Here is a 22,142-nt window from a genome sequence, read left to right as displayed (position 1 = left end):
ATATTTACAGATAATTGGCGTTGGAAATGCGAACCATATTTAATACGGAACGATTTATGGGTTAAAACGATTCGTTCTGCTGCTTATGCAATAATATCCAAAGGATATATATGCCTAAAAATTATTAATAAAAAAATATAAAAAAAATTTAAAAAAAAAAAACATTTACACCGGCTTTTTCGCAAATTTACTTTGTTTCCAATGTTGGTCGAGAACGAATTTTTTTAACGCGCTAAATTAATAAACGTTAATAATAATAATAATAATAATAATAATATATATATATATATATATATATATATATAAATACTTACTTAAATCCAAATTCTTTTTCGGTTAAACTCGGGTTTCTAAAACTTCCTAATGCCCCTACAAAAGATTAGCAAATAAACGGCGAATATAATATATTACGGTAATGGAATGTATATGCAATACACTTACAAAACCCTAGGTGTTCGCAACGTGAATGCCGGCGAAAGTCTGTAAATTGTGCGTACGACGCACCACATATTTTACCGCTTTTACCGTTTAAAAACGCCATACATTTATAATAAATTAGCATAATATATTTATAAATATAAATTAAAATAATTACTTACATTTTTGGAATTACGCTGGATAAATGTAACGGTGGGTTGGGTGGTATTATAAAAAATATTAATATATTATCGTGCACATGCTGGGCGTATAAACCGCATAAAAGACCAAAAGTAATATTATATTTATACTTACTTTTATCGAATTTCCCAGCATTCCAATTGGGGTTTTTTTGTTTTATAAATATATTAAATATAAATATAAATATAATATATATATTTTGCAAAAGGGGTTATTTTACTTAATGGAACCCAATCCCAATTCGGGTTCGCAATACCTCCAATATGGTAACCGTATTTGGAGGTAAATAATGCATTTTCAACGTCTGGAAAAATAAAATCATCTAAATCCTAAATTAATATTAGTATAAATATTTTTAAACCATTATTAAATTTATATAAATATATACCAGTTGATTTTCAGATGGTGCCCAATCGTTTTTGCTCATATTGCCGGCGGGAAAAAAATTATATTTAATTCCATGTACGATAAATATACGGAAATAAAATTTGGAAAAAAAAAATTGCAATCGTTGTTAAAAATGGGTTGGTAAATTGAAAAAAAAAGCAATTTCTTTAAGCAATGCATATGGATCATTCGCCTATTGCATAGGCTTTATATAAAAAAAAAAAGGAAATGAACGAAAAAAAGTAAAAAAAAAAAAAAAAAAAATTGGAGTTTTAACCGAAATAATGCAATGCATGTGGAAATAATATGGATTTTTCCAACCACGTTTAATTTCGTATTTTAAATTTGAAACGCTTAAATATGGGGCTAATAATAAACGATAATCACTAAACCTAATATAAAAATTAAAACCGAGCTTTTGCAAAGTTAATGGTTTATTAAATTTGAAAATTAAAAATACAAATCGTCCGTCAAAAAAAAAGGTGTTGGAAAATAATCGTTCGATTTAATGCACATCCGTTGTTTACGCGGTGCATATAATAAATATTTTGGTTATTATTCCGAATCAATTTCCTTTTGCAATATTTCACATTTTTTTTTTAACCGTTTAATTTCCAACAGTTTTTTTTTTAATAAACGTTCCTCCTGAAGTTTTTCGATTTTTTTTTGCAATTTCATATGCGTATTTAATGGTTAAATATCACGTCGTTGTTGCAATATTATTGCAAATATTATTGTAATATCGTCATTTGCAAACGTAGTAAATGAACGTTTACCTGTTAATAATTGAAACGTTATATTTAATATTCCTTTGTTTATACGTTGCAATTGCGGTTTTGGGTCTAGCACCGGCTCTAATATATCTGCTTCATTATTTATGCGTTGCAATTGCGGCTCTGGATCTGGCACCGGCTCTAATATATCTGCTTCATTGTTTATGCGTTGCAGTTGCGGTTTTGGATCTGGCACCGGCTCTAATATATCTGCTTCATTGTTTATGCGTTGCAGTTGCGGCTCTGGATCTGTCACCGGCTCTAATATATCTGCTTCATTATTTATGCGTTGCAGTTGCGGCTCTGAATCTGGCACCGGCTTTAATATATTTGTTTCATTATTTATACGTTGCAGTTGCGGCTCTGGATCTGGCACCGGCTCTTATATATCTGTTTCATTATTTATGCGTTACAGTTACGGTTTTGGATCTGGCACCGGTTTTAATATATTTATTTCATTGTTTATACGTTGCAATTGCGGTATAGGAATATTATAAATTTAATTTCGTAAAATTGCATGTGCGTATTGCCCAATAGAAAATATATTATATTTTCTTTTTTTGCGTTAAAAATTGCGGGCAAATTTAGCAATATTTAATCGGTTATCCCATGCAATAGGAATACCATGTTTAAACGTTATTTCGTCTTTTTCGGCTTAAGCAAAGCATTTGCGTTCCAACCTAAAAAAAATAAATATAAAAATATTAATATTATTTTTCCCAAATATTTTTAAATATATATATATATACCTTTTTATAGCGGTTAAAAGCGGTAATTTTCGCCCAATTGACGAATTATCTTTTGCATACCCTATTTCGGCGATATTGGTATGTTTAGGCGCTGTTTAACGCCAAAATTGGTTAATATTTAAACAGCGTGCAAAAATTGCAGCTTTTAACCAAGGGATTTCCTTTTATTTAAACCAAACCTTAATTTTTGGATATACATCGATTATATATTGCATATACGTTTTATATTCGGTTTCCGTTGGTAAATTAATTAATTTTTCAAACTGTGTCCGCGCTTTACATAAAAGGAATTTCGTTTTAAAATTCCGGATTATATAAATTGCATAAACAATGTAAATGCATTGGAAATGCTTTTCTAATATTTTGTTTGGATTAAAGGAATTAAAGTATAAACCAAATCCTAAATTGTATTTTATTAGTTAATATTTAAATATTAAAAATAATATAATTATATTGCTTACCCAATGCTTGTATTTAATTTGTATCAGCTATTATTGTTAACCAATTTCCAAATTCACTTCCAGAAATATGCCCCCATTTAGCAATTTGGCCAGAAATTTGTTAATAAATTGAAAAACAACCTATAAAAAAAAGCTTCTAATTTTTTTAAGTTTGTGGGTTTATAAAACTGTAAAAATATGTTTGTTTTCGTCCGTTAGGTCGACCTAATAAAATAAAATTAATATATTCCATATATAATATAAAAAAATATATGCATTATAAATACGTACGATTTGCTGGACCTTCCCATCCCTTTAAAAAAAAAAAATTAATAAATCCTGCAACCATTTTCCAGGATAAATCCATTTTTAAATATTATTATCGACTAAAATGTTTAAACATTGCACGTGTAATGCATATAATAGCAAATCTTCCTTGTATTAATTGGATAATATCCCAAATAAAACGTTATTCGGGTGGTTTTTGTTATTGGTTTCGGAATTCCGCATATACACCTAATATAATATGTATTATTAATATAAATGCAATGTATAAAGATTGTGTATATATATTTAAATACCCAGTTCCTTTTGGACTTTTAATAATTCGAAGCGCTTTAATTATAAATGCAATTCGACTAAAACAGTTTAAATGTCCTTCAAATCCACGTAAAGCATTTTCGTTGCCCCATTTTTGCTTAAGCGTTTGAAACGCAATGCTTATAGCAAATATTCCTATATAGCCAAATTAATAAATAAATGAAAATAAAAATAAATAAATAAATAAAAAAAAATAAAATACTAACGTAATTTTAAAGATAATATTTTTTGCGTTTTAAGTGCTGTTAAAATATTTTTTTTAATTTGCATTGGCATTCGATTTGGAAAAATTGGGTGATGCGTATGCGATCCACGGGCAAATATAAATATCCAAGGATTCCGTAAATGGTTTACTGGAATATAAATATCAAAATTTATTTCGCATTTGCATCGTTCTATTTTACCAGTACCGTTGGAATGGCGGAATCCTAACGAAAAAATTAGTATTATAAATATATATTTAATATTATAAGGGATATTTACCACAAATTTTGCGTTTATACAAAATATTTCCAATATAAGTGCATTGTAAAAGATTTTATTCTGGGCTACCATTTTCTGATAAAAATTGCAAATATTGGGTATCTAACCCAATAAACGATGGTGAAAATATTTGTAAAATATACCAAAACTCTGCTAATAATTTATTTGGGTATAATAATTGCACCTCCTAAAAAAGTTAATATATATAATAAATAAATAAATAAATAAATTGACGTACATTATTTTCTCCTCGATAAAAAATAGGTTAGATATTCGAACAGGACCATTCTCCTGTTATAGCGTTTTTGCAATGCATTTGCCCGGTTGGACTTAAACTGGCTTTACGTTTCCAAAATTCCAAAAAACCGAAAAAAACATTAATATATATTTAGCATATAAAATGCATACGTTAAATATATGCGGCGTACTTACTCCTTTGTTTTATTCCGGATATTTTATTCAACCGTTGGGGCCGGATATATTTATGCTTTATGTTTAAAAATTTGTTATGCTCGAAATAATTCAAACCGATTATAAGCAATACAAAAACCACGGAGGTTTGGCCGAAAATTGGAACAATGTCGAATTCCGCTGCATTTAAAGTTCCAGTGGAATACATAATAGTTGCTAATATAAAAATTAGTTTTTATATATTAATATTATTATATAAACTTACCCAAAAAGATTTAGTTTTTTAACGTTCGAATTTCCTATTTCTTTAGGAATTTGGAAATAAAGGCAATATTAAATCTAAAAAAAAAAAAAAAATTAGTTATAATATTTGCAATATTAACATTTTAATAAAATAAATATATTTACTCGTTCGACAATTTTTTTTACTTCAACATTGCAAATGCTGGCAAAAATAAATCCATTTAATTCCATAAACGATATTTGCCATGGAATAATATGTAAAATTCCCGTTGTTAAAATATTTGGATAATATGGAATAATAATATAATGTTAAATTTTTGTAACGGTAATTTTATATTTATTATTTCCGGTAATATAAAAACCAAATTGGTTAACAATTTCCTAATATTTATTAGCAATTAAACACCGCATATGCAACGCGCATACAATATTTATTTCGTTTATATGGCTATTAACCCATAGCAATTCCCAAAAGTTTTGCATTTTTGGTTGGTTAAAAAATTTAGCATATGCATCGTGTATAGTTTACCTTATATTTTCAATTGGAAAATTTTCCAATTATATATGCAAATCCTGTGGGATTTCACCATTTGGAAATAACGGCATTATTAACCATTTACTTTTGCGCCTTGCTTATTAAATACCCAAGCAAAAGTTAAACAATAAATGGGCGTTGCGTAAGGGAGAAAATTTTTTTTTAATCCCCATTTAATCGGTATATTAAATCGCCGATTCCGGGTTTTTATTTTTAATTATTCTTTTTATAAATAGCCAATTAGAATTTGTTATTTTGTTGAATCCCGTGCATCCCTTTTGGGATTCTGAACCCCCGGTCCTTTTACAGGATCCACTTTCTGAACCCCCTCCAGCGAGTTTCTGAACCGGGCTCAACTCGTCCCTCGTTTTTTTCGCCGGTATCGAAACTTTCCTTCTTTCCTCATTCCCTCCGCCTCCCTGCCGACTCCCTATTTCGTATGCTTCCAGACCACCGGCATTACTGGCCCTACCTCGCACACCGTCGCCAATTCCACACCGGCACGGGAGACTTAATTAGCCTTGTATTTCTGGTCAGCGCTACCAGCAACACGCCCTCGGGTTGGGGCTGGATAGACACGGCTGGATCTGCAATGCTATACCCGCACATGTCCGCGTGAAACTTGACGGGCCGTTCTTGGTTACTTACTTTGCCAAGGGTCTGGGTCTTCACGGCCGGGCTTCTATATATACTATATCATTCCTGTATTTGATGGAGACGGCAGAATAAGCTAATGACTTTAGGCATGTTGCTGTGCCTTGTTCTGTGGACGTTTTTGATACGAACTGGGACGAGCTTTCTTTCTTTCTTTCTTTTAATATAGAAATCACCTTGATTGGACAATATAGACTGGTCGCTCGGAAAGATTAGCTTTCTCATTGTATGACTATATATGGAAGCACTGATCTAAGAACCATTGCCACATATGCTTCAATGACCCTATGGAAGTGCAAAACAAGGGCTGTTCACTTCTCGCTAACGACACTAATTCATGAAACTTAGGTCATTCGTATTTGATATTATGGACAAACACCAAATGTGAACTGTAGTTCTTTGAATGAGTTCAACCACCAATTCAGGTCCCCATTCACGTATAAAGTTACCACAAAAGATAGACTCTCGGCACGGAAATATAGTCTCGGCCTGACTATTCTGGATATTCGAGCAGCGAGCGCCTTAGTAGTGTTGAATCACTCTCATCAATACTGTGACAAGCCCGCTAGGAGATCTATGTAAGAGACTTATATTATTTCAATCCAAAAGGATGACCAAAAAGCGATGAAAGAGCCTGTTATAGCAACATATCAAATCAGTTATCGCTCTCAATGCATGGCAAAGGATTGGGTTATTTTAGACTAGAAATCATACAGTCGCAACTTAATTCAAGAAGAAGGAGCTGGGTGGTCAAAGGCTCCTGACAGAAGTCTTCATCAATGTTTATAGCCCCATTAAAGACAAAGTCCTTCTCCCTCAACTTGAAAGATCGTTAGGCCCCAGCTCATGCTCGGCATACCCATGGCGGCATCAAGTCCTTGTAGCCCAACCCAAAAAGTCTAGTCCCAACCGAGACACCCACTCAGAACAATGTTCGCAAATCGCCTACTCTTCATCACGGGCCTGCTGGGCATTGCCCAGGCCCTGCCGCAAGCGCCCAAAGACTCCGTCGGCAGACTCATCGGACAGGAGGACATGATCGACCACAACCAGCACGGCGTGGCCATTGACGGCGCCCTCGACCGGGCCTCCAAATTTTACGCCTACACCAGCACCGCGGCCAACGCCCCAGCACCCACCCCTGGCCCGAGCATGGACAAGGTAGCCGCAGCGCTGACCATCCGCATCACCAACGCATGGCACTCGCCGATCAGTACCAGTCACGCTCGCAACGCCAACGCGCCGGCGGCGGTGGACGGCGACGTCGGACCGGGAACACTGGGCGTCTTCAGCGTCGGCCAGTTCGCCGTGCCGACGCAGTGGGCCGGCATGGTGGCGGTGGTCGAGGCGAGCGGCTCCAACGCCGTCGTGGGCGACGAGTCGCTGATCGAGGCTTCGTTCGTCGACCAGTTTGGCAGCGGCGCCCTCGTCGACGTGGACGTTTCGTACGTCGACGGCTTCTCGCTGCCAATCACATGCTCCTGCGGCGGCAACGTCGTCACCGGTTGCAACAGGCAGCTGCGGGACCTGGACACCTGCCCGAACGACAACGGCCGCGGTTCGTGTCGAAATCCAAACAGGAACGCCGGGATCAGGCCGTCGCAGTTCTTTGCTCCGTGTCGGGGCGCAGCTTATACATTCCCCAGCGACCACGGCGCCAACTCGAATGGTGAGTGCACCAGCGGTGTCATCGACTGCTGCGTGGGCGAAGTGTGCCCCGGGAACCCGTCACAGCCCATCTGAGCACTTGCGGAGAGCAACAGACATAAATGTCCATTGTAAAATCTTGTAATATCGGGATGGTCAATGTCGCTAAAGGCACGACGGAATTCTAGGGTGGGATAAAGTGAGAGGGCTTGGGGTACAGGTGAACAAGGAACGGACAGAACCCAGCAGATGCTGATTTTAGATAATTTTTGCTGCTGCTAGCAAGACTTCACTGACATTGCCTTGGCAAGAGTTCGGGGATGGAGGGAGTGAAGGAGGGAAAAGTCCAGGCCGAAAAGTTAGTCTGGTGCCCAGCAATCGAGTCTTTATGTTGAAGCTCTCCACACACTTGACCTAAGTTTTAATGTGCGTTATAAAATCTCGCAATATGGTTCTCAAGGTCGTCACCCTCGAAAATGCTATTTTGTTGGAGTATGTGCAGTGATGGTAACGTTTCAGGGTGCACGTGAGATGACAACCAATTCCGCCCCACATTATTTCTCAAACTTACCCCAGAAACCGATGCTATGCGGCTTTCGCACTATAATATCGTGGTTGTAACGTCATGCGGGCCGCGGTTCAGGGATGTAGCTCTCTCGGACGATTTCCCCTCAAAGTCAACAGTCTTCTCCAGGTTTCCATCGAACAACACCTGCTGCTTTCCCAATTCCCTATATACACTCGGCAGCCCGCCCGAAGAAACACAGCAACCGAATGGCAAGAGTGCCATAACACGTAACAATGGCTCCCTTGGCCCCAATTGCAGCCCGCTGCGCTCGTCGCGTGGCCGTTAATGGCTTGTTGAAGCGGTCTTGCATGCCGCGTCTATACTCCACGGCAGGAAACACACAGCAGCAGCAGCAACAACAACAACAACAGCAACCTTCATATGATAACCGCGTCAAAATCGTCGAGGTCGGGCCCCGCGATGGCTTGCAGAACGAAAAGACCACAATACCACTCGCTACAAAAATCGAGCTCATCGAGAGGCTGGCCAAGACGGGCCTGACCACCATTGAGGCCGGGTCCTTTGTCGCGCCCAAATGGGTGCCGCAGGTAAGCTTCTCTCTCTCTCTCTTTCTTTTATATGGGAAAGAACATAACTGCAAATCTTCTTGTGCTCCTTTGCTCCATCCTCGGCCTGATCTTGAAGCTGATAATGCCCATAACTCGTCCAAATAAAGATGGCCAACTCGAGCGAAATCCTTGAACATATCCTCACCACAGAGATCCCCTCCCCGAACCCGGTGACCTATGCCTTCCTCGCCCCAAACACAAAGGGACTCAACAACGCACTCTCGCTCCTGGAAGCCCACCCGGGATCCTACAGCACCGAACCGAAGCCCTCATCCCCGCCCGCCGTCGAGCTCGCCGTCTTCGCCGCGGCGACCGAGTCCTTCTCGCGCAAGAACCTCAACATGGACGTGGCAAGCTCGCTCGTGGCGTTTGGCGAGGTCATCAAAGGCGCCAAGGTCGCGGGCCTGCGGGTGAGGGCCTACATCTCGGTCGTCTTGGGGTGCCCGTTCGAGGGCCACGACGTGGACCCGCACCGCGTCGCCGAGATAGCGACCAGCCTGCTAGAGATGGGCGCAGACGAGATTGCGCTCGGCGACACGACGGGCATGGGCACGGCGCCCCGGACCCAGGCCCTGCTGAGGTGCATCTCGGCCGCCGGCGTGCGGAGCGAGGACGTCGCCATGCACTTTCACGACACGTACGGCCAGGCCCTGGTCAACACGGCAGTTGCGCTCGAGCACGGCGTCCGCACGTTCGACTCGTCCGTCGGAGGGCTGGGCGGCTGTCCGTACAGCCCCGGGGCGACAGGCAACGTTGCCACCGAGGACATGGTCTACTTCCTCGAGACCTTGGGCATGGATACTGGAGTGGATCTGGAGGCCATGGCGGAGATCGGGTCTTGGATCACCAAGGAGATTGGGAAGCCTCATGACAGCAACGTGGGCAAGGCGGTGCTCGGGGTCAGGTCTCGGGGCCTGGGGGAGCAAAAGCTGTAATCATTGTTTCCGGTCTAGGAACAAAGACAAAATCAAGAAACTCTCAGGATTCTCAAACTTTTTTTTTTTTTTTTTTGGCGTCAACCATTTGTATTGGAATAATGCCGACACTTTCCCTGGCTTTCAGCTACGACTAGCTCTAGATTTGTTTTCACGCCTTTAAACCTCCTCCTCCTAAAACCTTGGCCTCCAGATCCCTCAGGTTGCTCCTGACGTTGGGCACATGAGCGTGGTCCTCGCCGCCGTACAGCAGCCACGCGTCCAGGCTCAACCTCAGGTACCGCAGCGCGCCGTGCCCATCGCCCTTGGCCAGCAGCACCTGCGCCACGGCCTCGCAGTACCCGCCCAGCTGGGGGAGGACGCCCTCCGCCTCGGCGATCTCCATCATCTCCTCGGCGGCCGCGTGGACCTCGGCCACGGCCATCCCCGCGCGGCCGTGCACCAGGCGCCCGCGCAGGCCGCCCAGCCGCTCGCGGCGCTGGTCCGAGAGGCGGTTTGCCGTGGGCGTCGAGCACAGCCGGCACGTGCAGGCGAAGCCCCAGTCGCGGATCTTGGCGGCGCGGTGGGTGGAAGGGAGGCCGAGGGGTATGTCTGCTTGACGAGATTGGGGATCGAGTCAAATCTCGGCAGTAGCGAGAAAGCAGGGGGGTGGGCGCTCTGTTGGCTGGCGGTCAGGGGTATCATGACGATGGATAGAAAACGGCAAGAGACATACAGCTTATCGTGATCTCTTCCCCTGGCATAATGTCCCGCATGGCACCGACGTCCATGGTCAAGTCGGACGGGTGGAAGCGGGAGAAGCTGTTGGGGCTGCAAGCATGGTTTATCCTCTGAACGCACCAAAAAAAAAAAAAAAAAAAAAAAAACGCCATCATCAGCGCTTCCTACTTTCCCAAAAACCACCAGCCCGCAATCCCAAGATTCAGGGCGGGCCACTTACCGCAATCTCGGGATACAAGCCCATGTAATCTCCGTCCCCGACCCCGACCGCAAACGTGTTAGTATTCAGCACATCCTCAACAGCATCGCCCGCACCATAACTCCTCGCCAGGTCAAAGAACCGCCCGGGCAGCGGAAGGCTCTCGACGGCGAGCCGTAACAACAGCCCTCCGCGTGCCGCCGCGGCCGCCTCCACGTCGGCCAGCAGCAGCGGGTGATCAGCGACCAGAATCTCGCCGGCCCGGATGCGCCTCGTGGCCACCACGCCGAGCCCCTTGCCCGGGACGGGGACGACGGCGTACGTGCTGCTCCTGTTCGTGTCGGCGAGGACGTCGACGTGCGACGGGAAGCGCGAGTGCCAAGGTTCCGACAGCAGCGCGTCGGCCAGCCCTGCTGCTGCCTCGGGCGTGCCGACGAAGCTGAGCCCGCGGCCGGACCGGAACGTCGCCGAGGTGAAGGTGCAGTAGCGCCGGGACGTGACGGCTTCCTTGTCATAGCCGCCGTTGGCGATGCAGAATGGTGTTTGGGTCCATGGTGTCGACGTTCGCCCCGTCGCGGCGGTCGTGGTGGTGGTGTCGTCCACTGCGGGAGGGCAGGATGCGCTCGTCCGTGGAAGCAGAGGGCCGGCAGGGTTCCAGCGACACACCGTGGCGGTACTGCTGCGGCTGGTTGCTGGCGTTGTAGAGGCGTGGTCGATTGGCTCTGATGTGACGAGCGGCAGCAGCTGCAGCAGCTGCAGCAGCAGGTACAGCCAGTGTAGCCAGTGGCGTCTTGGTTTGGTGGGGAAACCCATGTTGAATGCCGTCACGGTCCCTTGGGCGGCTTTTCTTCTTTTCTTTTCTTTTCTTTACTTTTTTCCTTTTGCTGTTCTCCTGTTTACCCAGAGACTTTTACATCATCCACCCTCGTAGTTTCCCTGGCACGGTTTGGAGAATTGCATCAGTCAACGTGGTTCCTGGGTTTCGTGACGGCTGCTATACTTACAGTTTAATTGCCAAATATAGAATTTTCCGAGGAAAGTCTTGCTATAGTTGGCGCGCCTAATATACGTGCAGCGAGCTTACCCGGCTTGGTTACCGGATTTGTCTTGACTTCTGGTTTTACCCGGAACCTCTGCTTTGCATTACCACAAGAGTAGCTGTCAAGTTGCTAGTTGATGAGAAAGATTAGTGGTTTTGCTTTCTTCACTTGTCATTTTCATTGGCACTACACAGCATCCAAACCGTTTCTTGAAAAGCTTCGTATTAACTCGTTATACTTGTGTATATAAAAAAAAGATACTAGCTCTCAAGCTTTGCTAGCAGCTTGAGCCTTATCACTCAGCCTTACTCTCATTCTACACCCGTCCGCAGGCTGTGCGGTGATTTTGGTTGCCTGGAAAGCATGGGGTGTTAGCTTTCAATGGTTCTTGACTTTGCAGTCTTCCACGGAAAATCATGATTGCGCAAAGAAGATGAATGTTAACTCACGTTGTAGAGCCTGTTAACAGGCTTATATTGCCCGTATGCATCCATCACATAGTTGCCCTTCTCATCCCTCAAAAGCTCGCCCAAACCAACCTTTTCAAAGTCGAACCTGCGCACGATGCAAGCAAGGATGACCCTCATCTCGATGTTGGCGAGCTCCTGTCCTATACAATTCCTCTGACCACGCTCGAATGGCCTCCAGGCAGAGGCCGGGATGGCGTGCTTTTCACCCATCAGGCCGGCAGCGGCTTCGTTCAGATCTCCACCACTCGCCATTGACGTATCCGTGTTTCCGAGCCATCGTTCCGGCTCAAAGACGTTGGCCGTGTCACCGTAAACTGCCGGGTCGCGTTGTATCAGGTAGTGGCAAATATACAGGATCTTGCCGTCCATGAGAGGGGACATGCCCTGGCCGTTAGGCATCGTGAAGCGGAAGTTGCTGCCCTTGGGGGCAAATCTACCAGTTGCGGCAGGCGGGTACAGACGAAGCGTCTCCTTCATGACAGCCGAGGTGTAGTGCAACCGGGCATAAAGCTCCTCGCGGGAGGGGCCAAGGAGCTGGTCCCTCACGGTGGCGGGATCCGTGTCTGGCCCAAAGATTTCGTCTAGCTCGGCTCGGATGGCTGCAAGGGCCCGCGGCGTGCGCGCGAGCTCGTACATGGCCCACTGAAGCGCTATGCTGGTGGTGTCGTGGCCGGCGAACAAGAACGTCTTCATCTGGTCGCCTATCATGGCAATCAGAGATTCGTCTAGAGTATCCAAGCCCTCGAGGCTGAGCGACAGAACACTGCGTGATCGGCCGATGCTGCCATGGGCCTGGTTCTGCTTTTCGTGGCATTCTATAATGTATCGCCTGAGAACAGTTTCCATGCGGCGGCGGAGGCCCCAGCGAATATACCTTTGGCGCAGGAAGAATTTGGCAAAGCCAGGGGGTGAAGGATTCAGGAAGGTCTTGCTCATGGCCTGGAAGGCGTTGACCAGCTCGCTCTTACCCCTCTGGGCATCGAGGTCGACGTCGAGAACAACGGCGCCGATGATGTCAAAGGTAAGGTTGGTGGTAAGCTCGTTGAACAGAAACTCGTCTCCCGACCTCGCTAGCCGGTCGAGGTGGTCGATAAAGTACTGTGTCTTGTCCAAGATGCAAGGGAGCAGGCTGAGGAGATGCTTGGGCGCAAAGCCTGGGTTGAATCTCCGCCTGAGAGCCTTCCACTCCTCGCCCTCCTTGGCCAGCAACGAGCTTTCACCGATGAGCGGGGAAATCTCATACAAAGTGGGCGACTTGTTTGTCGACCACGGGAAAGTCTTTGACGCGCGACTAGCCTGCTCAGCAAGTTCATGGCTGGTGATCACAACCATGGGTCGGGAAATTGGCCTCATGTCAAAGTTGAACATGGGCGGGTTACCCAGCTCCTGCATGATTTCTTCAAAGACGTAATCATGGTGTATTCCAGCTGGTTTTTTGCTGAGCCTCTCACCAAGGGTTTTCAGGTGACCCCAAACCAACGAAGGCTTGAGCTGCGGTAGATCAGCGTGTTGAGAAAACCGGCGCCATCGCACGTCTCTGTAGATGTAGACGGCGGCAAGAAATATTGCTGCAAGCCCTAGGGCGTAGACGTTGGGTAAAGAGTTGAGCATCATGCCAAAAAGGGCGACCCAGGAGGCCCCGGTTTAATGTGCCAGGGTAAAGTGGTGCGTTTATGCCGATTTGACCATCCGTCGTCCAAACTCTCGAGTCCTGCGAATCTGATTTGGGTAGTCAAGAGACCAAAAGGGAAAGTAGGAGATGAGAGAACCCAGATGGGATGAAAACAAATCAGATGGCAGATTGCGGAACGGGTCGTTTTCTCAAATATATTCTACCCCAATCTAGAGAATAGAAAACGGAATGAGAAAGAGACAAGAGAAGAAGGGTGCAACAGATCCCAAGCAGGGGAGGGGGAAAAAAAAAAAAAAGGACAAAGAGGATCAAAAGGGAAAGTGTGACCAACCCCAGATGCAAAGACCTTTTAAGATATACATCCTCAGAGAAAGGATCCGCCACCCACGATCGGGGTCGGGGGAACTTGGATTGGCCCGCATATTCCTTACAGTACAACAATGGCACAGGAAATTTTATTTTGTTTTTAGTTATATTTTTATCATGATTTTTTTTCCTACTGTAGGTTTGCCATCTCGCTTGCTTGGTGCTGTGTTTCCCCGTAGGGTGGAACTTTCGATTCCATGGGCTGCACTGCTCGTACCAAGGAGGAGTCTTACTGGCTTTGACCGGGTTCTTCTTGGTCTGGGATGGAGGCTAGCAAAATGTTTCTGTGGATCATTTTCGCCGCCAACGCCGGGAACTTGTACACCCGAGATCTATATACCAGTCTGGGTGGCACCCCCTCAAATCAGCTGGAGTGGGGTGATGCAAATCCCCAGACCGGCAGGCTGGTATTGGAAGGTCGACTCGGGGGGTGTGTGTTGTTCAAACTTGGGACGTGGGAATGAAGGTCGATTACCCAATATGGCCATCATGGATGCAAGCCACGAGTACGTGCCGCTACATATCGCTACACAGCAGGTTAGGGAGCTACTGCATGCAGCCTTGGTCTATCTCCTTCGTGTCTAGGGGCGGTATCTTATTTTTTCTTGGCCACGGGGAATTCAACGGATGGAATGTATTGGCGTAATTGATGTACGGGGACGGGGGGTTCGCCTAATCCCTGCATCTTGGTTTGGACCTTTGTTTGGTGATTGTACCCACTCCTCCAAGCATTCTTTGGCTACCATCACTTAAGCCTAAACCAACTAGAGAGCAGGAAACACTTGGATTCTGCAGCTAGTACAACATAGGACTTCGTACCGAGAACTTTACCACGCTAATTGCAACAACAAAAAACAATTAATGCAACCTCGATTGTGAAATGTGCGGATTTATGCTTGTTGAGAGTATTCCGGATTTTCTATTACGAAGCTAATTACACCCGACCCTTCCTATGACGCCCAAACAGGTACTTATCCCGTAGAATTTTAAAATTCTGGCCAAAGCTGGGCGGTTTCAAAGTGGAAGCCTGGGCCCAAGTCTACGGTGCAACACACCGCATAGTGACGTCCGGAGACCGACCCGACGAAATCCAACACACACAAACCATGCATCCATGACGACCCAAATAAAACATGTCAGTGGGCCAACATTAACATTAATCTTTTAACTATCAATTCGAATCCGGCCTCATGTTCAGCATCCTCATCGCCGCCAGGTGACCGCACTGCTTCCCTCGAGCTAAAAAAAAAAAAAAAAAAAAAAAAAAAAACGTTTCTTCCTTGCTGTTGCGTAGTGCCCCACCATCCTCGCGCCCAGCCCCGGATCCCTTCCTTCCGCGCACCCCAGCCGCCGATAGCTGCGCCTGCAGGACCACCATCACCAACAGCAGACAGCTCCTGCGGATTTGATGTGTCACCCAGTTCATTAATCTCGGGCCCCCTCCAGCTCCGGTTGGCCAGGGATGCCCCTTCTTCTCGTCCGGCAGCATCTCCTCAATCGGCCTGTTTTGGCCCCTGCGCCTCTGGAGCGCACGGCGCCTAAAGAAGAGCAGCAGGCCCGTAATTATAAGCGCAGAGGCCGCCCCGATGCCGATCCCTACTTTTGTACCCAGCGTCAATCCACCTTGATCACCGCTGCTGTCATTATCATTAATGTTGTTGTTGTTGTTGTTGTTGCTACCGATTCCGCCCTCCACTGCCGTCAGAGCTTGAAGGCAAAGGAGGGGGACACGTCCACGTTTCCGAAGGCATGCTAGACCCTCCTGAACCAATTACACCCCCCGAAGCTGCTGGGACGGTCTTGAGCTCTGTAGTTGAGTTGAATCAACGGCACGAACAATGTGTAAGTGGACACGACACCGCGGCCGGGGGACGGTGATTTCTGCGTAATTCTTGAGGACGCCATCAAAAGCACTGCACCGTTGAAAATGTCGACGATGTCGCGACCGCAACGCATGTCTGGCCTGTTGTGCTGGTTGCCACGATGGAGGTGATGGTGTATCCGCTGCATACTCACGGGTTGTTTGAAAGTTTACAAGGCGTCATTTTGTCAATATGCTGTCTATTTTTTTTTTTTTTTTTTTTTTTTTTTTTTTTTCATATTACCCGAGTTACCTGTGTACAACTTGGTGTATAACATATGCACCGGCAAAGAAATACAAGGAGATTGTCATCATGTTCGTTCATCTTCGCTTCGGGACAAAAGAACCAGCCCTTGGCGGCACCCAAGGCTTCCATCCGAGTTGGATCGAGTACAAGTAATCATCTTCGGCCGGCCTGTCCACCAGTCTAAACTCCTGCATCGGAACCCTGACCACGTCAAGCAGCAACTCACCGAACTTGGCGCCTTTCCACTTGAGCTCGACCCTGGTCGGTAGCGGCTGCTGGAAGAAAGAAAGCGATATCTTGTTGATATTGTCAATGGCCCGCTGGCGTGGCCCCTTCAGGAAGAGCAGCATTGGGTCGTACCAGTCGGACGTCTCGGGGACGATGGCCCAGGAAAATGCCAATCTCGGATCGCGGTCGCCGCTGGTTCCTGCGTCTCCGAGGTGTCTCGCCGCCAGCAGGAATTTAAAATTGCGCGGTTGGTTGCTACTATTTCTTTGCGAGAGCGGCGAATCATTGCTTACGTTGAAGTTCAGGCCGATATGAGCATTGCCGGGCCCGCCATCCAGCCGAAATACGTTGTTCACCGGGTCGTACACCTCGGGCGGCACAAACACTTGCAGGAGCTCAGGGGCGTCAAAGTTGGTCTCGGTCGGTTTTGGGAACCCACAGGCTTCCGCTGTACTGCGAGCAGATCTTGCGCGATAGGTAAGGGCTGATATGGGTCGGAGCGGTGAAGTAGAACTCTTTCTGTGTCACCCTCGTTGCCAAGTCATTTATGTAGTACGTCTTTCGGAACCGTGTTCGGACGTAACCCTCGCTGGTTTGTCTGAGGAGGATGACCATGGTCAGGAACTTGCACATATTGTCCACTGTCCCACTCTTTATACATCTCAGGGACAGCACAAAGTTTTCCGGAGTCCCGTTCCCCATTATCTGCTCCGGTTCAATTCCCAAAGTTCCAACTTCCTCGAGCAACTGGACTTCATATACCAGAGGCGAGTTTGACCTCCAGGCCTTGCTTGTGACGGTAAATTCCTCGCTCTTCGATGTCCAGCAAGGGTACAGCCGAGAGACGATGCCCCCGCAAGCAGAAAACTCAACTGGGGAGCTCGCAAAAATGCCTCGGAATTGTTGGTGCGGGTCGTCACCGTCCTCATAGTCCTCATACGGGTGTGGCTCGTCTTGAGCGGTCCAGGCGAGAAGGCTGAGGTCGTGCGTCTGGTTCAAAATCTGCTCTTGCAGCCTTAGAAAGGCCTTTTGACCTTCGCCGTATAGCAGTGGCATGTTGAGGTCGAACAGGCCCATCAGACAGTATGCGATATCCTCATCCCGGCCCGTTCGTCTTCTCGCTGCCCACGACATTTTTCTGGCAACAGGCAGTTCGGACAGCCTGGTCTCTCCCGACAGGACGGTCTCATCTATACCAGTCACCCAAGACAAGAGGCCCAGCAAGCCCTTCTTGGTACCCTTGAAAGTCCACGCTGCGTCATAAAATTCGACATTCGGGGGTGCTATGAGCTCCTGGAGAGTCCAGCCCCGGGTGAACCAGCGGCAGGAGGCCCACCCACCGTCATGTCCCTGAGCAAGGTCGGAGAGAAAGACGAGACAGACGGTTGCGTTCTTGTACCACCTAAACATTGAGTTTATGGCCTCTGAGAGCTCTGCACTGTTCTCCTTGTTGATGCAGCAGGTGTCGACCCAGGCGTACTCAAGGCCTCGGTCTTTGGCAACGGAGCACGTCTTGGCGATCTTAGCAAACCCTTTCCGGGACCTCGCTGTGTCCAGCTTGTGGAACTCTTGGAACGTGACCTCTTCTTGTTCCCATGTGTGCGAGAGAATGGCGTAGGGAACCTTTTTGGGACTGGCAAAGTACTCCAGGGCCAAGGTCTGGGTGTTAATCAGCCACATTGTGCCTTGGGGGGCGGTTAGGAGAGAGAACCGAGTGGGTCAGATATGATATGTATATATAGCTGTGAATTAGGCGTGGCTATAGAAGTATTTTTATGTTATTTTGATTCCCACAAGAGGAAGAAGAACAAGAAGAAATGAAGAAACCCAAAGATTTAAAGGCCACCCCGCTCAAATGGGGTAACACAAGAGTCTGCAGGCCACTCGGCCTCGGGTTGGGAATTGTATGGTATAGTTCCCGAAGTCAGCAGTCTTGCCTACTTTTACCCGGAACACGAATTTGTGATCGACGACGATTGTGCCTGGTTGGACAGATGTGGCAGCCATGGTTATGTTGGCTGCTCTCGATTCTTAGTCATCTAGAATAATACAACTCGTCTTCACAACAGGCTGCTCATCTTTTGACATCTGGATGCCCGGAGTTTCGACGATGGTACGATATCTGAGCCAGACTTCCCAGCAGTAGCACATCTCTGTACGAAACGAATAGAAACCACTACACACATTGTCTATTTTCACACTCACTCACGCCATACATCTGACCTGAGAGTCATTGGAAAGTCAGTCTGTCTTGATCCCCGGAGCAACCGCTCAAGGTTAGCTGTTGCATATGTAGCAGCTGTGCATATACCCCAGTTGTCAGTGACAACCATGACCAGCCACACGAAAGAAAGAACGAGAGAAAAGTCAATATTTTCTATGAGACACCCGATGGCACATGCTGAAGGAAGCATCGCCATCAGGACAGGGACAAATCATGTGTATGGGCATATTGGTTGGTGGGCTCAAGGCGAGGTGGTGAAGTAGAAGGCGCTCCCCAAGTGATGGCAAAGTCGGATCATTCTTAACTGTAATTAAAAAGCAGTATAAATCGTACGACCATGCCACTGAGAAAGAGCGCTCCTTGTTACATATCGTGGGGAGTCACTGCCTCGAGACTGCTACCAATGCACCGCAGAGAAAGCTAGCCTAGGTAGATGCAGAGGCTGGACTTTGAGAATGACCAGGTCCAACTGACCCGCGGTGCAAAACAAAAGTATAAGCAAGGCATCTTCAGTTCGCCCATGCACCTTGCGTCTCTAAAATTTAAACATGAACAATCTCAAACTATTTATCACACGTATAAAAGGATAGCCTCTCCCCTCTGGATTTCGGATGTTTGGTTTTTTTTCTGCTTTTCCTGGGCCATACAAATTACATGCCATTGCAGTCCAGCAACAACCACTGGCTACATAACACTCTTTCCTGTTTCCCTACCTTTCACCCTCCCTCGCACTCTCCCAGAATTTCTGGTACATCGCACCACAAAGGAAAAACACAGCACCACACATCATGGAGATGTCCGATTCCAGCATCCCACATTTTCAGCCTCTCACGCTCCCTGGGCGGTTCCCAGAGAGCGATGTTCGTGGCGCTGCCGCCAGAGAGGCCGCAAGTGGCCGTCAAACATATCTGAGCTGGGTAAGTACCGAGATAAACGAGTGATTCGTCCTCGAGACTGCCAATTACGCGACCATATCACAAAAAGCCCAGGAAATGCTAACAACCTACTTCGTCTCGCACCTACAGGAGGAGAAGCATCGACTGCAGCTAGAGCATCTGCAGAAGCAACAAGCGCTGCAGGATGAGCTGGATGCTCTCAAAAGCGACGACGAGGTCAAGCTTCAGCTCCGGCGCTACATGCGGGCCTTGGACGCCGCTACCGCCGCCAACATGGTCATCTCCGACGCGGCGGAAAAGGCTCGCCACTGCCCCAGCTTCGACCTTCGGGGCCTCATGACCAGAGTGTATGCTCTGGCAGAGACGATCGCAAAGGCTCTGGAGGCTGAGAGAAACGGCAGTCGCGCCGCCACCCCCGTCACCTCGCCCTTCACCTCTCCTTCATCGATGGAAGTGTTGGCGGCCTCGTCTTCCAGACCTGCCAGTAGCAGCAGCAGCAGCCCAAGCCCCAGCCCCAGAAACGAGGGCTCCCCTCCGTCGGCGGAGATGGCACAAGATCGATCTCTTGAGCCTGTCGCTGATTATGCGCTGGTGGGCACGGAGACAGCTGCGACGCCGCCGTGGCCGGCTCCCAGGCAGAGTGCCAAGGCCAAGAGGATGACAAGGCCGGCCACCGATGGTCCGACCGTCACGCGATCGGGAAGAACGGTCAAGCCGCCTAAGAGGCTGAGGCAGTGATTGGAGAGAAAGGGAGATGCGTTGGAGCAAGGATATCTTTCTTCTGCGCTATGTTATGGTTTGTACATGATGTTCTGTTCTGGGCTGGCTGCATTTTTACACGGGGAGTTCTGGCATCAAAGCGTATACCCTGGCCAAGGCAAAAAGGCATGTTGCTTGGTCCAACTATTTCTAGGCTTGGTATTTGATGAGCTTCTTCTATTCTCACTTTGAGTCTACATGGAAAAGTACTTCTATAGTGAACTTGGGGACTTGTTCAATTTGCCTGCCCTTCTGTAAACCTCCTCCTGGAAGGCCTCTGTGAGATTGCGTATGGGAGAATCACCCGGCGGCAGACATTGCGTCCCAAAGACACCATAGACACCCGCTTCCCGATCGATAAACTACCGCGCACCTGAAAGTCAGCATTTAGTCTACTCTGTATTGTCCAACAACCACCACAATGACATATAAAAAAAGAGAGCAAGAAGAAAAAGCTCCTTACCCAGCTCGAGTTGAACATGCCGCTCCACATCAGGCAACCCGGCCGCCTGTACGGGTGACTGTCGCCATGGACCAGGAGCCCGCCCAGGCCCCAATCGTACTCGTCGCCCTGCGGCGGCGCCACGCCGCTCAGCCAGTCGGCGCCGGCGAGCAGGTCGCGCAGCGCCGTCTTGCTCGCGGGCCACCGGCCGCTCAGCTGCGGCTCGAACAGCAGCGCGGCCGTCTCGGGCCGGAGGAGGACGCCGTCGTCCCGCGCCAGCGACCGCAGCAGCCTCGCAAACGTGTCCATGGAGCCGCGCATGCCCTCGCCGCCAAACGCCGCCTCGGCTGCCGGCGGCGCCGGCAGGTCCGGCACCGCGACCATCCTGCCGTCGGGCCCGCGGGCGCTCGTGGCCACGTCGCTGTCGCTGCCGGGTCTGGGAAAGTAGCTAGGCGCGTCGCGCTCGTCGACGCCCAGCGGCGCCCACACGGCCCGCTTCACGTACGCATCCAGCGACTCCCCGACGGTCCGCTCGAGCAGCAGGCCGGCCCAGTCGAGCCCCGGCCCGTAGCACCAGCCCTCGCCCGGCTCAAACACCAGCGGCACGCCGAAGCGCTCCTGCACCCTGGCGCGGCGCTTGGCCACGTCGAAGCCCTCGCCGCCCGGCCGGGCCGCCTGTCGCTCGTAGTACGCGGCCAGCGCGCCGGGGATGAAGGGGTACTGCAGGCCCGAGGCGTGGGCCAGCAGGTGCCGGAGCGTCAGGGCGCCGCGCCGGGGCGCCAGGCTGTCGTCGCTGCCGGCGATGACGGGCTGCGCCGCCAGCTCGGGCAGCTGGTCGGCCACGTCGGCGTCCAGCGAGAGCTTGCCCTGCTCGACGAGCTGCAGGATCGCCACTGCGGTGACGAGCTTGGTCAGCGACATCCAGGTGAAGACGCTGTCTTTGGCCGACATGGGCTGCGGTTGGTGTTGTTGGTCGTCGCCGGCGCCATCTAGACTGGTGTTGCCAAACGTCTTGCGGTAGTCGAGTTTGCCTGCATTTTGTTACAAGTAGTCCCATGAGACGAGGGCCTTTTGTTAGACCTTTCTTGCTGCAGAGGGAAAAGAGCAGAAAGGAAGAAAACAAAAAAAAAAAAACAAAAAAAAAAAAAAGACGAAGAAGAAAAATAATCATAATGAGTTAGGCTGTTTTACCCGTCTTGTCTCCCGCAATCAGCACCAGTCCTGGTGACACGCCCTCCTGGACCGCCTTCTCAATCTTCTCCTCAAAACCAGTCATTTTCGTTGTAAGCGGTGGATATATCTGTTAAATCTTCAGTCCAACATCCAATTGGCGTTCCGTTTGGTTCGAGACAAAAGCCATCAAAGGATGAAAAATATCAGCAGTTCATGCCTCTCTGGATGAACTCGGCCTGATGATGATCATGACGGTTCGGAATGCCGATATT

The 22,142-nt window shown here is 47.9% G+C and overlaps 8 protein-coding genes across 8 annotated transcripts; 3 read left to right on the top strand and 5 right to left on the bottom strand.

Moving 5' to 3' along the window:
• Positions 1–6,823: 6,823 nt before the first annotated feature.
• Positions 6,824–7,636, top strand: PpBr36_07509 (uncharacterized protein; the record flags this gene model as incomplete). The annotated part of the gene is made up of 1 exon (XM_029894646.1): positions 6,824–7,636. The coding sequence occupies one exon, from the start codon at positions 6,824–6,826 to the stop codon at positions 7,634–7,636; it is 813 nt and encodes a 270-aa protein (XP_029748585.1).
• Positions 7,637–8,341: 705 nt separating this feature from the next.
• PpBr36_07508 (uncharacterized protein) lies at positions 8,342–9,612 on the top strand (the record flags this gene model as incomplete). The annotated part of the gene is made up of 2 exons (XM_029894645.1): positions 8,342–8,656; positions 8,785–9,612. 2 exons carry the CDS (start codon positions 8,342–8,344, stop codon positions 9,610–9,612), a joined length of 1,143 nt encoding a protein of 380 aa, XP_029748583.1.
• A 151-nt stretch (positions 9,613–9,763) lies between these two features.
• Positions 9,764–11,344, bottom strand: PpBr36_07507 (uncharacterized protein; the record flags this gene model as incomplete). Its single annotated transcript, XM_029894644.1, has 3 exons — positions 9,764–10,203; positions 10,328–10,442; positions 10,553–11,344. The coding sequence occupies 3 exons, from the start codon at positions 11,342–11,344 to the stop codon at positions 9,764–9,766; spliced, it is 1,347 nt and encodes a 448-aa protein (XP_029747803.1).
• Positions 11,345–11,838: 494 nt separating this feature from the next.
• PpBr36_07506 (uncharacterized protein) lies at positions 11,839–13,655 on the bottom strand (the record flags this gene model as incomplete). Its single annotated transcript, XM_029894643.1, has 2 exons — positions 11,839–11,925; positions 12,021–13,655. The coding sequence occupies 2 exons, from the start codon at positions 13,653–13,655 to the stop codon at positions 11,839–11,841; spliced, it is 1,722 nt and encodes a 573-aa protein (XP_029747802.1).
• Positions 13,656–15,211: 1,556 nt separating this feature from the next.
• PpBr36_07505 (uncharacterized protein) lies at positions 15,212–15,996 on the bottom strand (the record flags this gene model as incomplete). The annotated part of the gene is made up of 3 exons (XM_029894642.1): positions 15,212–15,279; positions 15,343–15,735; positions 15,816–15,996. 3 exons carry the CDS (start codon positions 15,994–15,996, stop codon positions 15,212–15,214), a joined length of 642 nt encoding a protein of 213 aa, XP_029747805.1.
• Positions 15,997–16,222: 226 nt separating this feature from the next.
• On the bottom strand, positions 16,223–18,056 carry PpBr36_07504 (uncharacterized protein; the record flags this gene model as incomplete). Its single annotated transcript, XM_029894641.1, has 2 exons — positions 16,223–16,841; positions 16,933–18,056. 2 exons carry the CDS (start codon positions 18,054–18,056, stop codon positions 16,223–16,225), a joined length of 1,743 nt encoding a protein of 580 aa, XP_029747804.1.
• A 1,332-nt stretch (positions 18,057–19,388) lies between these two features.
• Positions 19,389–20,234, top strand: PpBr36_07503 (uncharacterized protein; the record flags this gene model as incomplete). Its single annotated transcript, XM_029894640.1, has 2 exons — positions 19,389–19,517; positions 19,626–20,234. The coding sequence occupies 2 exons, from the start codon at positions 19,389–19,391 to the stop codon at positions 20,232–20,234; spliced, it is 738 nt and encodes a 245-aa protein (XP_029747799.1).
• Positions 20,235–20,467: 233 nt separating this feature from the next.
• PpBr36_07502 (uncharacterized protein) lies at positions 20,468–21,998 on the bottom strand (the record flags this gene model as incomplete). Its single annotated transcript, XM_029894639.1, has 3 exons — positions 21,889–21,998; positions 20,719–21,728; positions 20,468–20,617 (listed from the first exon to the last, which is right to left on the bottom strand). The coding sequence occupies exons 1-3, from the start codon at positions 21,971–21,973 to the stop codon at positions 20,468–20,470; spliced, it is 1,245 nt and encodes a 414-aa protein (XP_029747798.1). The 5' UTR covers positions 21,974–21,998.
• Positions 21,999–22,142: the final 144 nt, after the last annotated feature.

The sequence above is a fragment of the Pyricularia pennisetigena genome, chromosome 1, assembly GCF_004337985.1.
Source record: "Pyricularia pennisetigena strain Br36 chromosome 1, whole genome shotgun sequence".
Taxonomy (NCBI): domain Eukaryota; kingdom Fungi; phylum Ascomycota; class Sordariomycetes; order Magnaporthales; family Pyriculariaceae; genus Pyricularia; species Pyricularia pennisetigena.
The sequence above is the reverse complement of the archived record's forward strand: the minus strand, read 5'-3'. Positions and strand labels throughout refer to the sequence as shown.